This window comes from Elephantulus edwardii, unplaced genomic scaffold (genome assembly GCF_000299155.1).
Source record: "Elephantulus edwardii isolate Elephantulus edwardi_28Jun2011 unplaced genomic scaffold, EleEdw1.0 scaffold00423, whole genome shotgun sequence".
NCBI classification, from domain to species: Eukaryota; Metazoa; Chordata; class Mammalia; order Macroscelidea; family Macroscelididae; genus Elephantulus; species Elephantulus edwardii.
Genome location: NW_006400173.1, coordinates 823,374 through 845,441, shown reverse-complemented (window position 1 = coordinate 845,441; position 22,068 = coordinate 823,374). Strand labels below are relative to the sequence as shown.

The window sequence follows — 22,068 nt, the reverse complement described above, 5'->3', positions numbered from 1 at the left end:
TGTCCTTGATAGTCAGTGGCAAGACCTGTGTGTAGTTTCCCCAACAGATGAAGTTTTTCTTCCGAGAGATGCTAGCAACTCCCTCTCTATGTCCTTTGTAGTTTGCAAATACCTTTTCAAAAACCATACATGACTACTATACACATTGATCTCACCTAATGGACTACACAGGAGTCATATTGGCTACATTATATGCTATAGTTTTAAAATTATTTTACTTAATATATTGCTTCAACCAAAGATACTTTCACAGTCACATAATCTTGTTTATTTCAAAGCTTTAAATAATATATTTTATTCTATTAATTAAAAAGGAACTCTATGACTCATAAAGAGTGGAAATAAAAACACTCTTTTGTTCCAGAAAGAAGGTTCTTGCTATAAGATATTTGCCAGATGTCTTGCTTGACAAAGAAAAGTAAGTATGCCTGTTGATAATTGATCATTTATGGCTACTACAATCCTCAATTTTCCTAGGAGTAAATATTTGATTTAGTGGAGAAAAAGAAATCTTTTTCTTCCACACATTTACATGAATCAGATAAGCAAAGGGTTTTTTTTCTTCTTTTCTTTCTTCTTTTGTCTTTAACTTGGTGCATTTTTTTTCTGGACAATTCAATAGCTGTTCATACCATGTGAATTTTTTAGTGAGAACCCATAACCCTCAAATAGTATCCTGTTACTAGAGATTAACTAAATTTTTAAAAAAATCTTGCAACTTGGGAGCCCTGAAATTGTTTTCTGTGGATAAAAAGCATATCAATTCTATACATCCCCAATATTTATTCCAATTTTCAAGGCATCTTGTTTTATTTTTAGATGAATCTACGTTCTGTATTTACTGTAGAACAACAAAGGATTTTACAGCGCTATTATGAAAATGGAATGACAAATCAAAGTAAAAATTGCTTTCAGCTCATATTACAATGTGCACAGGAGACTAAACTGGATTTCAGTGTAGTTAGGGTAAGTATTGACTTACTTCATTCTCAAACTTATAGCATTTTATTACAAGTAATCTTGCTTGGTATGAGGAAAAAATATTAAGAGTATGAATTAGCGAACTTTTAGACACACCTTTATTTCCCTGGAATTACAACACTAACTTTTAAGAGATAATGTTAATCTTTTATCATGTGTTTGTTTGCATCAATAAATTTCTTGCTAACCCAAAACCTTTGGAGCATAAAAATTATTAGTTTTTAAAAGTTCTAGTCCATTGAATGAACTATTATCTGTAAAACAGACATTTATTGAGAATCTATTGTTTGCTTAGCATATTTTCCTTGTATTTTAGCTTTTAATTAGGCATGTATTACAGCAGTAGTTTTTCTCTCAAAACAATCTTTTTTTTTAAAAAAAACAGTCTTTTAAACAATAAAAAACCCTTCATTTTCCTTCAAAATGTTTTTTAGGGTTTTTTTCCCTTTTCTTTTATTATTTAAGCACACCATACTGGAACAAATGTCTCTGAAACTATCTTAAATTAAAAAAAAATATTTCTTCATTTAGCAAATTAGAGAGGGAGATTTCTACACAGTAGCTGTTTTGAACCTGGAGTTTTTACACACACACACACACCCAATGTTTTTCACAGTGTGTGTGTGTGTGTGTGTTGGTTTGTGAGTTTGGTGGTGGTGTGAGGTTTTTTCTTTCCATTTTTTTTTTCCTGCCATGGGATTAACAACATTAGGACAAAAACACTTACATACATAGATTGTATTTTACAAAATTAGAATAACAGTGTTTGTGATAGAATATCACAAGAGCCACAACTCTTTATCTTGTGTTCAATTTTGACTGAAACATATTTTCTTACAACACTTAAATACAAAACAAGCAAATGGAATGTTGTTAAGATAAAACACAGAGGGAAAACTCTAACTAATGTCCTTCTTATTGTTAATCAGAGTAGAAAGCAAATCTGGATGCTACTTCTTTCTAAGCTCATGTGTTAAGGGAATAACAAATAACACATAAGATATCCAAAGAAAGAAAACCTTCCTTTATCACAACCAAAACAATTCAGCTACTAGAAAAGAAAATAAGAACTGTTCTCTATTTTTGAAAGATGAGAAGATGATAGAAAAATGTAGGGACTGAAAGATCAGTGTGGGTTTTTTTCCTATTCTTGTCTTCTATTCAGCTAACTTGGGGAAAATAAAGAATTTTTTTTTAGTTTATCTTCTTCGGTTGGACACACTTTCAGACATTCTAAAGAGAAAAATTGCTTTATCAGCAAAATTGTTTGGAGAATGTATTTCTTAATGAAGGAGCTCTGGTGGTTTGGTGGTAAAAGCTTGAGCTGCTAGCCTTAACCTTCAGGCTTGTGGTTTAAATACATCAACTGCTCTATAGGAGAAAAAGGAACATTCTCCTCTCATGGAATTTATTGCCTCTAAAGACTCACTGGAGGGTCAGCTATAAGTTGATTTTGACTTGATAATACATAATAACGTTTCTTAACTACAAAAGTATATACCTATATATACACTTCATCTTCAAATAGGGTATTTATCACAAAGTTTATAGCAAAAATGTTCAGAATGTCTCTTTCTAATTTGCTGAGCTCAACTACTTGTTAGGCTAAAAATAAAAATGGAGGTTGAAGCTCAACTCAAAAATCTTATGTCAGGATATTTTCCAAAACAAGAACTCAGAAAATCTTATGTCAGGACATCCCTCAAAACCAGAACATAGAAAACCCTGTGTCGGGACATTTTTCAGAAATCCTATGTCAGGACATTGCCCAGAACGAGTTTCCCAATACCAGAAACTTTATGCTCCAATGAGCCACTGTAATGACCCCATATAAACCCCTCTAAACCCAACTCCCAGTGCTACTCCCGTGGCTGAGTACCCTGCAGCACAATAAACTCTGAGAAATGTTTGGACGTTGGCGTGGTTCTTGGCTTCAATCCAAAGCCTTTCACCATTATACTCAGCATATCTCTTATGGGTGTTTCTAAATGTCCTATTTGAAATAACTTTACAAAGTCTTAGGAAAAAATATTGAAATTTCCTGGAAAAAGTAATGTCAAAATGTGTATTTTAAGTTGATAAGATTACATTTGAAAGTACCAATTTGTGTTTTATTTGTAGTTTTTCTGCTATAAGAATTTCTTTCTATTGTTGATTGCCTTCAAGTCGAGCACGACTCACAGCGACCCTATGAACAAAAGGCATGAAGCCACTCTACAACTATCAAAATTTATCAAAGTTCATACAGTTTCCAGAGGCATGTTGTTTAGGAAGTGAGTGCCACTCCTGCTTCCAATTCTTTCTATTATTTTAAGTGAAAAGCTTTCTTGAGAAGCTGTACTGTAATTTATTATCTTTTGTACTTCTACTTTGTTATGCATTCCTATACCAATTACTTGCTTGTTTGTACTCCAATACTCAAGATGTTGAAATGTAGAGATTTATGCTTATGAAATGTGAATGTAAAGTCAAACAAGGATAATGAAAGAAATAAATTCCTGAAATACAAAATTACAAGAAAATTTTCACATAAATTGTGTAAAATAGTTCATTCTTTGTATTCCAGGAGAATATAAATTGTACAGAAATTCAGACTCACTTACCCAAATAAAAACAACATTCTTCTGCTCTTCTATTAAGACAAAGGCATTGTTTATAAGCTTATCACTTCACAATATCACTTCCTATAATTTCCTAGTGTATATGTTCTAGTACAGACTTTTCTTTATTGATTAAAAAATAGTATTTATTGTGGTTTTTTTCTTAAAATAAATAAAGTATCACTGTACTAGAGATAATAGAATTGACTGTAATGTTAAGACAGCTTTAAAGGGTTAAGATATCCAAGCAGAAATAAATATGGACATGATGTTCAAAAAAGCAAAACATCAAAATAGGTACAAAAAAGTAGAAGAGGTTTGTTATTGTTGTTGCTATGTGCCTTCGAGTCGTTTGCGACTCATGTACAAGAGCCTATGTACCCTATGTACAAGAGTCCTAAACGCCGTTCTATCCTGTGCCAACCTCGCTGTCTTCAAACACATTCATTCCCACTACTCCACTCACAGAACCGATCCATCTCATCAAGGGTCTTCCTCTCCTGCACCGTCCCTCCACTCTCACAAACATGATGTCCCTCTCCAAGGACCAGTCCCTCCTTGCAACTTGCCCAAAGTATGTCAGATAAAATGTCAGAATCCTTGACTCCAGGGAATATTCTGGCTTCACCCTCTCCAGGACAAATCTGTTTGTTCTCCTAGCAGTCCATGGTATATTCAACACTTTTCCAGCACTACAACTCAAAGTCATCAATTCTCTTTCTATCATCCCTATTCACTGTCCAACTCTCTGATGCATAGCATGTAATTGCAAAGACTATAGCCTGGATCAGGTGCACCTTAGTCTCCAGCCTGATGTCATTGCGCTTCAGTACTCTTGAGAGGTTCCTCACAGCTGACTTTCCGAATGCAATTCGTCTCTTGATTTCCTGGCTGCTGTTACCAAGAGTGTTGACTGTGGAGCCAAGCAAACTGAAAGCGTTAACTATCTCAATCTCTTCACCATCCATACTGATGCTGCCAATTGGCCCAGTGGTGAGAATCTTTGTTTTCTTGATATTGAGCTTCAATCCATATTGAAGAGTGCAGTCCTTGACCCTCTGCAGCAAGCGCATCAGGTCCTTCTCAGTTTCAGCAAGCAGGGTTGTGCCATCTGCATAACGCAGGTTGTTGACGATTCTTCCACCAATCCTGATGCCACAATCCTTCTCGTACAGCCAAGCGTCTCGGATGATCTGTTCTGCATACAGATTGAAAAGGTATGGAGACCAAATACATCCCTTTCTTGATTTTAAACCATCCAGTGTCTCCCTGCTCTGTTCTGATGACTGCCTCTTGGTCCAAGTATAGATTTCGCATTAGCACAATCAAATGTTCTGGGATTCCCATTCTTCTCAGAGTCAGCCACAGCTTGTTGTGATCTACACAGTCAAACGCCTTTGCATAGTCAATGAAGCACAGATAGACATTTTTCTGGTATTCTTTGCTTTCTGCCAAGATCCATCTTACATTAGCTATAATATCCCTAGCACCGCGACCTCTTCTAAATCCAGCCTGCACATCTGGAAGTTCTCTGTTGACATATTGTTCCAAACGTTTTTGGATAATTTTCAGCAGAATCTTGCTTGCATGTGATATCAATGATATTGTTCGATAATTTCCACACTCTGTTGGGTCACCTTTCTTTGGAATGGGAACAAATATTGATCTCTCCCAGTCAGTTGGCCAGCTGGCTGCCCTCCAGATATCCTGGTACAACCTAGTGAGCACATCCAGGGCAGCGTCTGTTTGTTGAAATAAATCAGTTGGTATGCCATCAACTCCTGGAGCCTTGTTTTTTGCCAATTCCTTCATAGCAACTTGAACTTCCTCCTTCATCACCATAGGTTCTTGCTCATATGTTATTTCATGAAATTCCTCTGTGTCAGCCAATTCCTTCTGATACAGTGACTCTGTGTACTCCTTCCATCTTCTTTTTATACATCCTGGATCATTCAACATTCTACCCAAACTATCCTTAAGTATTGCCACCTGTGGCTTGAATTTCTTTTTCAACTCCTTCAGCTTAAGAAACGCTGAGCGAGTCCAGCCCTTTTGATTTTCTGACTCCAGCTCTCTGCACGTTTCATTATAGTATCTTGCTTTGTCGTCCAGAGCTGCCTTTTGAAATTTTCTATTCAGCTCTTTGATTTCTTGATTTTGTCCTTTAGCTTTGGCTTCTCTGCACTCTAATGCAATACTCAGAGTCTCATCTGACATCCATCTTGGTCTTTTTTTCTTCTTTAGCCTTTGTAATGATCTTTTACATTCTTCATGGATGATTTTCTTGATATCCTCCCAGAGCTCATTTGGTCTACGCTCATTGGTGCTCAAGGCCTCAAACCTGTTCCTGAGATGGTTTTGAAATTCGACTGGGACAGACTTAAGTTCAAATCTTGATTCCTTGACTTAATTTTCCTCAACTTCAGCTTGAATTTGCATATGAGTAGTTGGTGGTCTGTCCCATAATCAGCACCCAGCCTGGTTTTCACTGCTGATATTGAGCTTCTTCAGCGGATCTTTCCACAAATGTAATCGATTTGATTTCTATGCATACCATCAGGTGAAATCCATGTGTATAGCCATGTTTATGTTTCTTATAAAAGGTATTTGCAATGAATAAATCATTGAATGTGAAGAACTCTATCATTCTATCTCCAGCCTCATTTCTCTCACCGAACCCATGTTTTCTAGCTACTGATCCTTCTTCCCTGTTCCCAACTTTTGCATTCCGTCGCCCATTATTATTAATATATCTTGATTGCATGTTTGATCAATTTCTGACTGCAAAAGTTGGTAAAAATATTCTGTTTCCTCTTCTTTGGCTCTCGTTGTTGGTGCATATATTTGAATGATAGTGGTATTCACTGGAGTTACTTGTATGCGTATGGATATTATCCTGTCGCTCACCACATTGTATTTCAGGATAGATCTAGAAATGATTTTTTTATTTATGAAACCAACCCCATTTTTTCTCACCTTTTCATCCCCAGGCATAGTAAATCGTATAATCATCTGATTCAAAATGTCCCATGCCAAGCCATCTCATTTTGCCAATACCTAGTATGTCAATATTGATGCGTTCCATTTCTTTCTTAACAATGTCCAATATTCCTACATTCATGCTTCTCAGATTGCATGTTCCAGTCACTAGTGTCTCCTTACAGTTGTTTCTCTTACTCTGTGTTTCCATTTCTAAGATCTTAGTTTCAATTGCCATGTCTGTTAGTCCAAATGATAATCTAAGTGTGCTCTACTGTACATAGGGTTTTCGAGGGCCTGTAATTACAGAAGTGGATGGCTAATCCTTTTTTCTAGTCTGTGTCAATTTTTAAATATATATAATAGTATCTGACAGACAAGGAATTTACAGAAAAGAGTAAATGAAAGACATTTACCAGTTAGAAAGACCAATATTCAATGTTGCTGCCCACCTGGCTATGTCAGAATCAGAGGAATCCTGATTACTTGAGAATTAGGACATCACATCAGGGGCTGGTCAATGGGAGATGGGTGTTGAATGTTGTAAGCAAAAGTAGGAAGGATGGAGAAGGGAAAGGGTGGATTTAAAATAAAAACACAAAAAAGAAACAACAAAAGAGGTTTAGAGACAATTAATTTCTAAGGTAAAACTTGAAAATCATCTTACAGTGACCAAAGATTCGTTTCCAAATACTTTTTCCCCCCCCTCTTGTCTGGTACTTTTGTTTGGTCTTCATCCCAATATGAAAATGGGATAAAAAAAGAATTGTTAAAAAACTATCAATTTTATTTAATCCAATTTTCCTGTTTTTCCAGTGAGGTATTTGTAAAGAGAATAATTTACACCCAATAAACTTTGGTTAGGGAGCTATGGTGGCCTAGTAGTAATAAGGTGAGCTGCAATCCCAAACGCTCATGGTTTGAATCCACCAGCTGCACCATGGGAGAAAGATGGGCCATCTTATGCCAGGCAATTTACTGCCTTTGAAAACCCACTGTAGAGTCATCTATGGGTTGTTTCTAATATAAAGGGACGCAACAACAACAAAACAATCCCAAGCACTAAACTGTTGTTGTTAAGTACCATCGAGTCGTAGACAACTCAGCCACCCTATGAACAAAAGACCTGCACACTCGTATAACTTTAATTATTTCTCCAAGTTCATAAAGTTTCCAAAGGCAAGCTATATTGGAAGTGGATGCCACTGCTGCTTCCAAGCTTGTTTTAATCAGGGAGCTCCACTAAAGACTGTCCATCATGAGGAACCATTATCACATTTGACACATCAGTGTCATGGTATTTAGCGTCACAGCAAGCACAAGTTACCTCTGTACAGCAAATGGACAGACCAGTGCTATACCACTTAGAAGAATGTTTGACCAAAACCAATTAAAACTAAGCCTGAGGGCCACAGATTAAAATCGCCCACATTTGGCTTGGTAGCATCACTTTCTATCCACTAGGCCAAAAGAGCTATCTCTATGTCATTGCTGTGCAGAGATAACTCATGGTTGTTGTGATGCTAAGCACTGTGACACTAATGTGTCAAATACGATGGTGGTAACTCATGGTGGAGAGTGTTTGGTAGAACTCGCCAATTAAAGGAAGCTTGGAAACAGGTGTGAAATCCACTTCCTAAATAGCTTGCCTCTGGGAACTCTATGAATGTGGAGAAATGATGAAAGTTATATAATTGTTCAGGTTTTTCATTCATAGTGTCACTATGAGTTGTTCATGATTCAGTGGCACTTAACTACTAGCAGAACTTAGTTATGTTTTTGAGAATCCTTGACAATTAATTTACTTTGTTTTCATTATTTTAAGCTGGTATGTTTCTTGTTTATTATGAACTTGAAAGTTTATGGAACAAATTGATTTTGCAGTTAGTATTTTGTATGTAGTAGGGCGTACGCCAGGGATGCGTCCTGTCTCCATACCTTTTCAACCTGTATGCAGGACAGATTATGAGGAAGGCTGGACTCTATGAGGAGAAATGTGGGGTCCAAACTGGTGGAATATCTATCAACAATCTGAGTTATGCAGATGACACAATCCTGCTGAAACTGAGTAAGACCTGAAGCGCCTGCTGCAGAGGGTCAAGGACTGCAGCCTCCAATATGGATTGAGGCTCAATGTCAAGAAGACAAAGATTCTCACCTCTGGACCAATGGGCAGCATCAGGATGGATGGTGAAGAGATGGAGATTGTTCACAGCTTTAGTTTGCTTGGCTCCACAGTCAAAACTCTTGGCACCAGTAGCAAGGAAATCAAAAGATGTATTGTGATGGGAAAGTCTGCTGTTAGGGACCTCTACCAAGTTCTGAAGAGCAATGGTATCTCTCTGGAGACTAAGGTGCGTCTGATACAGGCCATGGTCTTTGCAATTATTTGTTATGCATCAGAGAGTTGGACAATGACCAGGGAGGATAGAAGGAGAATTGATGCCTTTGAGCTGTGGTGCTGGAGAAGAGTATTGAGTTTACCATGGACTGCTAGGAAAACAAACAGATTCATCCTGGAAAGGGTTAAACCAGGTGGCTCCTTGGAGGCAAGGATTCTGAGGCTCCGTCTAACATACTTTGGACATGTTGTAAGGAGTGATTGGTCCTTGGAGAGGGACATCATACTTGGGAGGGTGGAGGGTCAGCCCAGGATGGGAAGGCCCTCTATGAGGTTGATTGATTCAGTGACTGGGGCAATCGTGATAGGAGTGTCAGAGACAGTGCGATTGGCACAGGACAGAGCAGAGTTTAGGGCTGTTGTACATAGGTTCGCTATGAGTCGCAAGCGACTCGACGGCACACAACAACAACAGCAACAACATATAGTATTCATATGCGTTTTGTTTCCTGACAATTGATTGTAATCCTCTCAATGTAACACACTCATCCCACTTTGTCCCTCTGAGGTAAGAAGGATGATCAGTATTCCTTCTGTGCAGTTTGTTGCCTTTGAAAATCTGTTAGTCAACTTTGAATTGTTCCTGACTCAAAGGCACACAACAACAATGATATGAGTAGATATTAAATGTATGGCAATGGATTTGATTTTGTTTTTCTACTATAGTAGTCATAGAATTATAAATAAAACTAGCAATTATATATTGTTGTTCTTGTTGCTAGGTGCCATCGAGGTGAGTACAACCCATAGCAACTCTATGAACAAAAGTTCTAAACCTGTTCTATCGTGTGCCATCCTCACACTTCCAGACACATAAGGGCCCATTGCAGTAGTCACTGTGTCAGTCCACCCAATCAAAGGTCTTTCTCTCCTTTGCCAACCCTCCTCCACTCCCAGCATCATGTCCCTCTCCAAGGAATAGTTCCTCCTAGAAAAATGTCCAAAGTATGTGAGATAAATTCTCATAATTTCTGCCTCTAAAGAGCACTTCAGTTGAACCATCTCCAAGATCTATCTCTTTGTTTTTTTGGCTTTCCATGGATGTTCAATGCTCTTCTCCAACACCACACCTCAAAGACATCAATGCTTCTGTCATCTTTATTCATTGTCCAGCTCTCAGATGCATAAAAAGTGATCAGAAAGACTATGGCCTGAATCAGACACTCCTTAGTGTTCAAACTGACATCATTACTCCTCAATAATTTGGAGAGATCCTTAACTGCAGATTTTCCCAGTGCAATGCATCTCCTTATTTCCTTACTGCTGATACAAAGGGTGTTATTTGTGGATTCAAGCAAGATGAAGTTGTTGACAGTTTCAATGTCCTCTCGATCTATCATGATGTTCCCTATTGATCCAGTGGTAAAAATCTTTATTTTCTTGACATTGAGATGCAATCCATTTAAAAGGCTTCATTCTTTGAATTGAAATTAACTCAATATTGAAAGATACTATTGACAATATATTGAACAACCCTGAAATCATCAAAGGAAAATGGAGGAAATACAAAGAATCATGGTACCAGAAAAAACTGAAAAATTTTAGGAAGTACTATGTTAATAGGAACCAATGGTAATAAAGGATGAAGTGGAAGCTATATTGAAGGCATTGTCAAAAAATAAGGCCCCAGGAATTAATGGGATAACAATTGACTTGTTTCCATTAACAGATGCAGCCTTGAATGTACTCACCAGTCTATGCCAGGACATTTGGAAGACAACTGTCTGACCAACTAATTGAAAGAGGTTCATATTTGTTCCTATTCCCAAGAAAGGTGATCCAAATGAATGTGGAAACTACTGAACAATATCATTAACTTCAACATGGATTGAGGCTCAATATCAAGAAGACAGAGATTCTCACCACTGGGCCAATTGGTAGCATCAGGATAGATGGTGAAGATATTGAGATTGTTCACAGCTTTAGTTTGCTTGGCTCCACAGTCAACACTCTTGGAACCAGCAGCCAGGAAATTAAAAGACATATTGCGATGGGAAAGTCTGCTATTAAGGACCTCTCCAAAGTACTGAAGAGCAATGGTGTCACTCTGAAGACAAAGGTGCACCTGATACAGACCATGGTCTTTGTAATCACTTGTTATACATCAGAGAGATGGACAGTAACTAGGGAGGATAGGAGAATTGATCACTTTGAACTGTGGTGCTGGAGAAGAGTATTGAATGTACCATGAACTGTCAAGAAAATGAACAGGTTCATCCTGGTGAGGGTTAAACCAGGCTGCTTCTCAGAGGCAAGTATTCTGAGGCGTTATCTGACATACTTTGGACATGTCCTTGGAGAAGGACGTCATGCTTGTGAGGGTGCAGGGACAGCGCAGATGGGAAGACCCTCTATGAGTGAATTGACTCAGTGACTGGGGTAATCAGGGTGGGTGTGTCAGAGACAGTGAGATTGGCACAGAACAGAGCAGGTTTTAGGGCTGTTGTGCATAGGGTCACTATGAGTCACAAATGACTCATTGGCACATAAAAACAACAAGTAAAATACTGCTGAAGAGCACTAAAAAATGTCTAGAACAACTCCATGACTAATCTCTCCCTCCTCCTGAACATCCTCATCCCTCTGCTTCCACCCTCCCCCACTTCCCTTCGATCCTTATACTCATTCTGCAATAATAGTTTTAGACAATATTTGTCCTTGTGGGACTAAGTTAATTCACTCAGCATAATGCTCTTCAGTCCCTCCCAAGTTAGGGAGTAATTTACAAAATCATCGCTCCTGTATGCTGTGTAATATTTCACTGTGCCAATGTTCCATAATTTCTCAATCCATTCATTTGTGGTTGGACATTTGGGCTGTTTCCATAATCTTGCGATGGCGCATAATGTCTGCTATGAACATTGGTGTACAAATCTCTGTTTGTGCCTCAGTTCCCCTTTTCTCAGGATATATTCCAAGTAATGGAATAGCTGGGTCATATGGAGTTTCTATGTTCAGCTATTTGAGGAAGCAACAAACTCCCTTCCAGAATGGTTGTACCATTTTAAAATCCTACCAACAATGTATCACTGGACCAATTGGTAGCATCAAGATGGATGGTAAAGAGATTGAGATTGTTCACAGCTTCAGTTTGCTCGGCTCCACAGTCAACACTCTTGGCACCAGCAGTCAGGAAATAAAAAAATGTATTGCGATGGGAAAGTATGCTGTTAATGACCTCTGTAAAGTACTCAAGAGCAACGGTGTCTCTCTGGAGACTAAGGTGCGCCTGATACAGGCCATGGTCTTTGCAATCACTTGTTATGCATCAGAGAGTTGGACAATGACTAGGAAGGACAGAAGGAGAATTGATGCCTTTGAGCTGTGGTGCTGGAGAAGAGTATTGAATGTACCATGGACTGCCAAGAAAACAAACAGATTCATCCTGGAGAGGGTTAAACCAAGCTACTCCTTGGAGGCAAGGATTCTGGGGCTTCATCTGACATACTTTGGGCATGTTGCAAGGAGGGACAGGTCCTTGGAGAGGGACATCATGCTTGGGAGGGTGGAGGGACGGCGCAAGAGGGGAAGACCCTCTATGAGATGGATTGATTCAGTGACTGGGGTAATCGGGATGGGTGTGTCAGAGGCAGTGTGATTGGCACAGGATAGAGGTGGGTTTAGGGCTGTTGTACATAGGGTCGCTATGAGTCGCAAATGCCTCTACGGCACATAACAACAACAACCAAGAATGTATAAGAGTTCCTTTCTCACCACATCCTCTCAAGGAGTTTTAAAATTTTATGGGTGGGTGGGGATGAGGGAAAATGTAAGAATTTGTTCTTCAAAACTTTGTATTTAAATTTTGTAAATAAACTAGTATAGAAAAAGTCAACTTGAGGAGGGGAAAGAGAAGTAGAGGGGGTAAAATTTGCAACAATGAATGCGTGAAAATCTAACATTTCTGTATATTTTTGTTAAAATCACAACTAAAATTACAATTTTTTTGTTTTTAAAAGTGGCTAGAACAGTACATAGATAGCGAGCCTCCAGATGTTCAAGCAGGATTTAGAAGAGGCTGTTTCACCAGGGACATCATAGCTGATGTCAGGTGGTTCCTGCCTGAAAGTAAAGAATACCAGAAGAACGTCTATTTGTGCTTTACTGACTATAAAAAGGCATTTGACTGTGTGGATCATAGAAAATTGTGGCTGACATTGAGAAGAGTGGGAGTCCCGCAGCACCTTATTGTGCTCACATGGATTCTATACCTGGACCAGGAGGCTGTTGAATGAACAGAGCAGGGGAACAGGGGCACACTGCATCGTTTAAAATGGAAAAGAGTTGTATTCCCTCCCCATATCTATTTAATCTGTACGTTGAACAAATTATTCAAGAAGCTGGACTCTCTGAAGACGAGTGTGGCATCAGGATTGGAGGGAGATTCATCAAAAGCCTCTGTTATCCTGATGACACAACCTTTCATGCTGAAAGTGAGGAGGACTTGAAGTACTTGAAGCAATGATAGACTTTTTGTTAAATCCTGTACTAGTGAAAACTAAAACAAACAAACAAAAAAGAATATTAGTGCATGTGTGAAGAAACCAGAATGGCTATAAATTGAAGGACGTTAAAACATGTCTTCAAAAGTCCAGCAGTTATTATTCTAATGTTGTATTCTTTTAAAAAAATATTTATTTTATATTGGTTTGTTTACAGTGTTTGTGTACATTGTGTTTCACACTATTCTTCATTCGCATTGTGTTTCATACAACCATTCTCATGCATTATGGGGTTTTTGTTTGTTTTCTTAAATAAAATTTTCTGTTAATTGTGATTTTAACAGACATTAACAGAGAAGTTAGATTTTTGTTCATTCATTGTTGCACATTTTACTCCCTCACACTGAACAGACAGCACAAAATCCAATATATAATGATATATATTGCAGTGTGGTTTCTAATAATGAATTCTAAACCATATTTCTAAACTTAACTCTCAATATCTTGGATATAAAATTAATCAAGTGATGATGTATCTATACAACGAAGATCATTGAAGATGAAGATTCTATCTGTATATTGGTTAACAATATTATGAATTGGAATTGGAAAATTCCAATTTCATCAAATTGTTTGTCTTTAGTATTTTTTTACTATTATAAATAGCTATTTGATGAACATTTAAATGCTTTCTTCATCTTGATTATTTAGATTAAATTCTTAGAAATGAATTTAATAGTCAAAGGATATAAACATTTTTTAGGCTTCTTAATAAATATTGATTGGCTGAACTGATCTATCATTATCTATCTATCTATCATCTATCTATCTATCTATCTATCTATCTATCTATCTATCTATCATCATTTTGAGACCACTCTTTGGGAGGAAAATGGAAAATCTCTTCCTGTGCAATTAACTGCCTCTGAAAACCTGCCTGAGTTTCAGCTATGCGTCCGTTCTGACTCTATCGTGCACAACAACAACAATAATAAATATTGCTTGTCTGAATCTTTTAATATATAGTTTATATTTGTTTTCCTACAAAGTTCATTTGCATTGTGTTTTACACTATCCTTCATTCACATTGTGTTTCATACAATCATTTCCTTTCATTACGTTTTATAAAATTAATCACCATTGAACTATGCGCACCATTACCCTGCCTTTCTAGATCCCCACAAGATCTTTCCCATATGAAGATCCAAGAGTGGGGAAGAGGGTGGGAGCAGAGCGGTGAGGATGGGCAGGGAGGATAACATAGGGTTGCACTATTTGGTGGGTGGAAGGAGGGGTGGATCAGATGGATTTTGAGGCAAAACCAATAATATGCTCTGTCCTCAAAGTACTTTAATGTTTCTTAAATATGAGTCCATACCTACTAGAACACTTGTTCATGTTTAAATTTTATTTTAGTTAGTTTTAATTTTGTTTTATTTATTTTCATCATATTTTAGCTTTCTTTTCCTGTGTGTAGGCACTCTCAGACATAGTTTGCAATGAGTTAACCAAATAGCTAACCCAAAGGATAGTTGTTTCTATTAATTCTAATCCCGCCAGTGGCTCCTAAGAAGATGCACAATCTCCTCCTGTGCAATGTACAACCTCTAAATGGAGGGTCAGTTACAAGTCAGTTCTGACTTGATGGTAATGAATGAGTTATCTTTCCCTCTGTATGTATAGATCTTGTTTCTAAGGCAAATGAGAACAAAATTTATAAATTAGACATTGGTTTTCTTGGTTCATTGAGATTTTTTTCATAATATCGTTTTTCTGTGTATTTCCAGACATGGGTTGGTAATAAAAGAAGAAAAATGAGTGGTAAGAATTCTGAATCAGGACCATCAACACAAGGAACTGTTTCCAGCACTTCTTTGGCACTTCCCAAAGTTGCAGTCAGAAACATGGTTAATATTGCTCAACCCTCAAGCCTGCAGTCATCTTGGACACCTGGCAACAATGATGTAATTGTAACTGGTATATACAGTCCAGCAAGTTCATTGAATAGGCAAGGGACAACCAGACATACAAACACACATATTTTGGAAGCAAATAAATCCCCTATTCAGAAAACTACCAGTAAAAATGATACTGAGTTTCAGTTGCACATTCCTGTTCAAAGACAAGTAGCACACTGTAAAAATGCTTCCTTGCTCCTAGGAGAAAAAACTATTATTTTGTCAAGACAGACAAGTGTATTAAATGCTGGAAATTCTGTATATAATCACTCCAAGAAAAACCATGGAAATTCTTCAGTGCAAACTTCTGAGATGATGGTACCCCCCAAACCATCTGTGTGCCAGCAACCTTGCAAAATTGAATCAATTGGAATTCAAAGATCATATAAGCCTGAGCACTCAACTATGACATCTCTTAACTCATGTGAGCAAAAGCAAACATTCAGAGACCCTTATTGTAGGACACAAAACTTAGAAATCCGTGAAGTGTTTTCTTTGGCAGTTAGTGATTGTCCTCAGAGAATTCTTGGAGGAAATGTTCCACAGAAACCTAGTTCAGGAGAAGGAACTTGTTTGTCCATTGCAATGGAGACTGGAAATGCAGATGATGAGTATGTCAGAGAAGAAGAGTTGGCGTTGATGGGAGCACAGATACCAAGATATTCAAGGTTTTATGACAGTAGTAATAGCCTTCGAGCTGAGAATCAAAATACAACTTTGTTTGGACCTGGAAGAAATACGTCACATTCACAAAGGATGAATATTAGAGACTTGTCAGACAATGTACTGGATTATAACAGAGACTACCACCTCACACCACGGACCTCATTACATACAACATCTACTACAGTGTACAGTAATGCAAATCTATCTCGAAGTGATTTCCCCCCACATTTTGCATCATCAAATCAATTGAGATTGTCACAAAACCAAAACAATTATCAGGTAATGTACAAGTTTATTTTATAAAGATTTTTTAAGCAGTGATGTGTTTAAAAAGTTGTGTTGTATTCAATGAGACTTGGAGTCTGGATAATTTAACTTATATTTTGAAGTAATTTGGAGTTAAGTGATGTTTTAGGGTCAAGTCCTTGAATTAAGGAGTTTATGCTTTCTTTGCCTTATTTTAAAATTATGTGTTCCCTGCTCCTCATTGAATATCATCCTTTTCATAACATAAAGCTTATCTCTGACATTTAAAGTTCATTTGTTCAGGAAATGGTGATCTTGTGGGAAGCATAGCATTTCTCATCATTAAAATGAATTAACTAGACTCATTTTCTCTTTTTTTTTTCCAATCCTATCTTCATAACTTTTTTTTAAATACCATCAATGGGGTTTATTAGAGAAATGAGTGGAGGGGCAAAATATATCTCACAATATAAGTCCAGACTTTAGCCCAACAATCCCAAGGCATAATTCCTCATTAATTCCAGGCTCTGGTTTCAGTTCAGCAGTCAAATCCAACATATCCAGCAAGGTTTGTCTCAGAGCTGTCATAAGTCAGCTTCTCTTTCAAAACATCCAGCAAGAATAGCCAAACCTTTAATTGTGGCCACACAAATGCAAGATGCTTCAGATTACACCTTTCGGCTGATTCTCTCGAATATAGATTATTTCTGTAATGGTTTTTACTTGAAGTTCTGCGAAGATGTAAGTAGATGTATGATGCCTTCGCTTAGTACATAGCCAAAAAAGTCCATCATTTCTCCAGGTGCTGATGATTGAGATATAAGTTCCTTAAATAACTAAACCAAATGTCCTTACTAAAATGAAATGTTTCGTTCAAACATTAGGTGAAACACTAATTGTGTCTTTTAAATTGTTTATAAAGAAGAAATTTTAGATCTGTTACTTCTTTATTTTTTCATAATTGTGTAGATGTCTCTAATAATATTTTATTGTTGCTGTTATTGTGTACTTTTGAGTAGGAACTGACTCAGAGCTGATTCTCCAGCATGTTTTCAGGTGCCTTAAATTGTACATGAGATTACTTATCTTTTTCCCACAGAGCAGCTGGTAGATTCGAGCTGGTGTGCCTTAAGGTCGACTGTGTAACTTTTTACCACTAGGCCACCAGATGTCTGAACTATGATGTATAAGACCTACCTCAGAACATCTCTTAAGACCATAGATCTTTCTACAGTATTCGCTCTGAAGACATTTCTCCAGTTTGAATAAGAGGACATGGATGTTTGTCACTTCCTTTCATTGCTGATTTTTGTTATTATATGTTGTTGAATTGAAACTGACTAATAGCTGACTAGTGGATTTTCAGAAGCTGGAAATTACAGAGGAAGAGATTGCCTACCTTTCTACTATATGGTGCGTGGTAATTTTCACTGATGAGGCTTCTAAATCTCTTCAACAACAGTATTTAAGGCTTATCTGTATTTAAGATGCTGGTAGGATCTTCTCAATTAATTTAAGGAGCTGGCTTTCATTAAGTACCATTATTTTATAGCTACCTGCTTCCAAATGAACAACAAAATCCAAAGCAATTAATTACTATGTATCTTTGCTTATTATTATCCCATTTTTTCTAATTTCCATTCATTCCTATTCTTTCATTCCTCATCTACCCACTAACCTCTGCTATATTAGTGATTTTCCTACTTTTTCTTTCCCCCTTTTATGCTTCTTCTCCCTTTGTCTTTTTTAAAAAATTATATTGGTTTGTATGCAAAATTTGTATCATTATGTCACTTTCCTTCATTCACATTGTGTTTTATACAATCATTCCCATACATTGTTTCTTGTAAAATTAATCACCATTGAACTATACTCACTATTACTGCATCTTTTCAGGTCCCCACCAGATCTTTCCTATTTCTTTTAACCCCTTCTTCACCCCCTAAATTCTGTGACCCTCTGATTTGCCACTGCTCATCCTTTTCTCCTCTGCTCCCACTCCTTTCCCCTTTGGACTCCCATACATGACACGTTTTACTAGTTATCCTTCTATTTTTACATTAATGGTCTTATACAGTATATATCCTTATGAGACTGAGTTAGTTCACTAAGCATAATGCTCTTCAGTCTCTCCCAAGTTATGTAGTATTTTTCCAAAGCATTGCGCCTGAGTGCTGCATAGTATTCCTTTGTGTGAATGTACCACAATTTCTCAATCCATTTGGTTGTGTTTGGACATTTGGGCTTTTCCCATGTTATTGTGATTGTGAATAATGCAGCTATAAACATTGGTGTACAAATCTTCGTTTGTATCTCAGTCCTAATTTCCTTGGGGTATATTTTCTACTACCCCTCTTCCTGTCCTGGGTAATTATACTAGATTGATTCACTCTGTGTGTAAAACTTTCTCTAGCCTTTCATAACACTGACTTTATACAATCTTTGTCCTTTTGTGACTTATTTTTACTTGGTGCAATGTCCTTTAGACTTATATATGTTGTATAGTGTTTCACAAATTCTTCGTTGTATTTCAGTGTTGTATAGTGTGTGTATACTAGAGTTTCTCTATTCATTCTTTTGTTCTTAGGCATTTGGGTTGTTTCCCTCTCTTTACTATGGTGAATAAACATAAGTATGCATATATCTGTATTTGCCCAAACACTTATTTTATTTTTTAAAATATATTCCTGATAGCAGAACTGAATAGTCAACGTGTATTTCTATTTACAACTTTCAAAGAAATGCCAAATTGCTTTTCACAGTGGTGAATCAGTTTGCATTCCCAGGAGAAATGTATGAGAATTTCAATTGCACCATACTTTCGCCACCATCAGTTGTTCACTGTCCTGTTGAACAGCTACTTTTGCTAGGATGAGATAATATCTCACTGTTGTTATGATTTGCATCTCTCTAATAACAAGTGATCTTGAGCATTTCTTGCACTTCTGTTTTTTGGTCATCTGAATGCCTTCTTTGATGAAAAGCCTTTATGTCTTTTGCCCATGTTTTAATTGGGCTTTTTGTCTTTTTAATGTTGAAATGATGAAGTATTTTGGCTCTGATTCCATTCTTAGATACATAATTGCCTAATACTATTTTTATTTTTATGAGAATTTATGAGGCACATAAGAATTAATTTTTAGAAGATCTCATTCATCCATTTTATCCTTTCCTGATTGTCCACTTTTTTGTTGTTTGATAGTCTATCTAAGCTTTAGATCAGGACTCCTAAATTTCTCTCTTTTTTTTCTTATACCTTTTACAGTTTTTAAAAAATTATTCTTTAGTTATGCTGTCATCAACCTTTTAAAAGAGTGATTTTAACAAGACTTTACAGAGGTTAGGTTTTAATTCAGTCATTGTTGCACATTTTCTTCCTTCACTCTCCCTAACGACTTCCTCAGTTCACATTGCAACACACTTCTTGTTCCAGATTTTTGTCATACATATAATGCCTAATCATATATCCTTTAAGACAATTCTTCCACTAATCTGTTCCAATGCAGTGTTTATTGTCAATCTACTTTTTTCCCCCTCCCTCAACTTGTCATGCCAGTTCTATTTTATAACAGTGGTGTTATGCATTATTTGTACCTTTGTGACTGAGATATTTCACTCAGCTTAATGTCTTCTAGATTCACCCAAGTTATATAATGTTTTACAAGTTCATTGTCATTCAGTGCTGCAAAATAATACATTGTGTGAATGTACCATAGTTTTTCTATCCATTTGTTTGCTGATAGGCAATTGGGTTGCTTCCATCTGTTTGCTACTGTGAAAAACACAGCAATAATCATTAGTGTGTATACATCTGTTTGATTCATTGCTCTGGTTTCATTAGGTTATATTTGCAGCAGTGGAATTGCTGGGTCAAATGGTATTCCTATTTTCAACTTTTTGAGAAGTGCCAAAACACCTTCCATTTTACATTCCCACCAACAGTGAATAGGAGTTCCAACCTCTCCACAACTTCATCAGCATTTGTTGTTTGCTGCCTTGTTGAACTTTGCTATTATTGCTGGGGTGAGATGATATCTCATAGTTGTTTAGATTTGCATCTCTCTGATAGTTAGGTATTTAAAACATCGTTTCTTGTGTTTGCCATCTGAATGTCTTCTTTGGTGAAGTGTCTGTTCATATCCTGTGCCAATTTTGTGATTTTATTGTTTACCCTTTTCTTGTTGAGAACCTTATCAGATATGTAATTGCCAAATATTTTTCCCGGTCTGTAGGTTTCCTTTTTATCCTGGGGGAGAAATTTTTTTTGGTGTGCATGAAGATTTGGTTCTTAGAAGGTCCCGTTTCATCTATTTCATTTTTTTCTTGGTTGTAGGTTTTTCGTTATTCTTAGAAGTCTTTTCATGCTGTGGATTTCATCTATTAGCGTGGTTCCTAGCTTTTCTCTGATGAATTTTAGAGTTTTTGGTCTTGCTCCTAGGTCCCTGATCCGCTTTATGTTAGTTTTCATGCATGACTTGAGGTGGGTCTTGCTTAAGTTTTCTGCAGACAAATTTCCAATTTTGCCACCATTTGTTTAAGAGGCTGCTATTTACACACCTAACTGACTTCTCCTTGTCAAAAAATTGATTGACTAGAGGTAGATGAGTTGATTTCTGAGTTCTCAATTGTATTCCATTGGTCTATGTGCTGTTTATGTGCCAATACCATGCTGTCTTGACCACCATGACTGTGTAGTAACATTTGAAATCGGGGTCTCTTTCCATTTCAGATAAAATTGGAAATTTGCTTTTTCATCTTGCTGAAGAATGGAATCAGCATCCGTATTGGGTTTGCACTGAACTTTTAGACTGCATTTGGAATGATCATCTTGACTATATTGTGTCATCCTATAAATAAGCATGATATATTCCTCCATTTCTCTAGAATTCTTTTTGTTTCTTCTAGTAATATTTTGTCGTTTTCTTTGTATAAGTCTTTTGCATCTCTAGTTAGATTTATACTCAAGTATTAATCTTGTGATTGTTGTTGTTGATTGCCTTTGAGTGGAACACGACTCATAGCAACCCCATAAACAAAAGGCCGGAAGCCACTCTACAACCATATACATTTATCAAAGTTTATAGGGTTTACAAAGGCATGTTATTTAGGAAGTGGATGCCATTCCTGTTGATTAGCTTTTGTAATTGGTAATGTTTTTATTAACTCCATTTCTTTTTTTTTTACTTTTTAAAAAATTAATTTCCTGTGACTCGACGGCACTTAACAACAACAACAACAAAATTAATTTTAATGAAAGCTTACGGAGACTTTGGATTTCCATTCATTCTTTGTTGCACTTTTCTCCCTGCCCTCCTTCCCAATTTGCTCTTCTCTTTGAAAAGTAAAAGAAAAATTCTTTTATTACAATCCCTCATACCAAGTCCACTCCACTAAGCAGCCTTTGTTCTGAACTCCTGTCATGACAATAATACCTAATTATATATGCCTTTTAAACAGTTATCTCCTTCAACTGTTTCAATGCAGTATATATTATTTATCCCCTCATTCTCAGTCTACCCTCAACTCCGATGTCAGTCCCATTTTACAACAGTGACACTATGCAATATTTGTCCTTTTGTGACTGAGATATTTCTCTCAGTATAATGTCCTCCAGGGTCACCCATTTTGAATAATATTTCATGAGTTCCTTGTTTTCAATTGCAGCATAGTATTCCATTGTGTGAATATACCACAGCTTCTCTATCCATTTGTTTGTTGATTGGCACTTGGGTTGTTTCCAACTCTTTGCTATTGTGAACAAAGCAACAATAAACATGGGTGTGCATATATCTACT

The 22,068-nt window shown here is 36.9% G+C and overlaps 1 protein-coding gene across 1 annotated transcript in view; it reads left to right on the top strand.

Annotated features, from left to right (window-relative positions):
- The first annotated feature begins 819 nt into the window (after positions 1-819).
- Positions 820-22,068, top strand: part of HDX (highly divergent homeobox) — a 572,582-nt gene continuing 551,333 nt past the window's right edge. Inside the window, exons 1-2 of the mRNA XM_006902518.1 lie at positions 820-966; positions 15,191-16,306. Coding sequence (XP_006902580.1) covers positions 820-966; positions 15,191-16,306 — 1,263 coding nt within the window. The remainder of the gene's footprint in view (positions 967-15,190; positions 16,307-22,068) is intronic.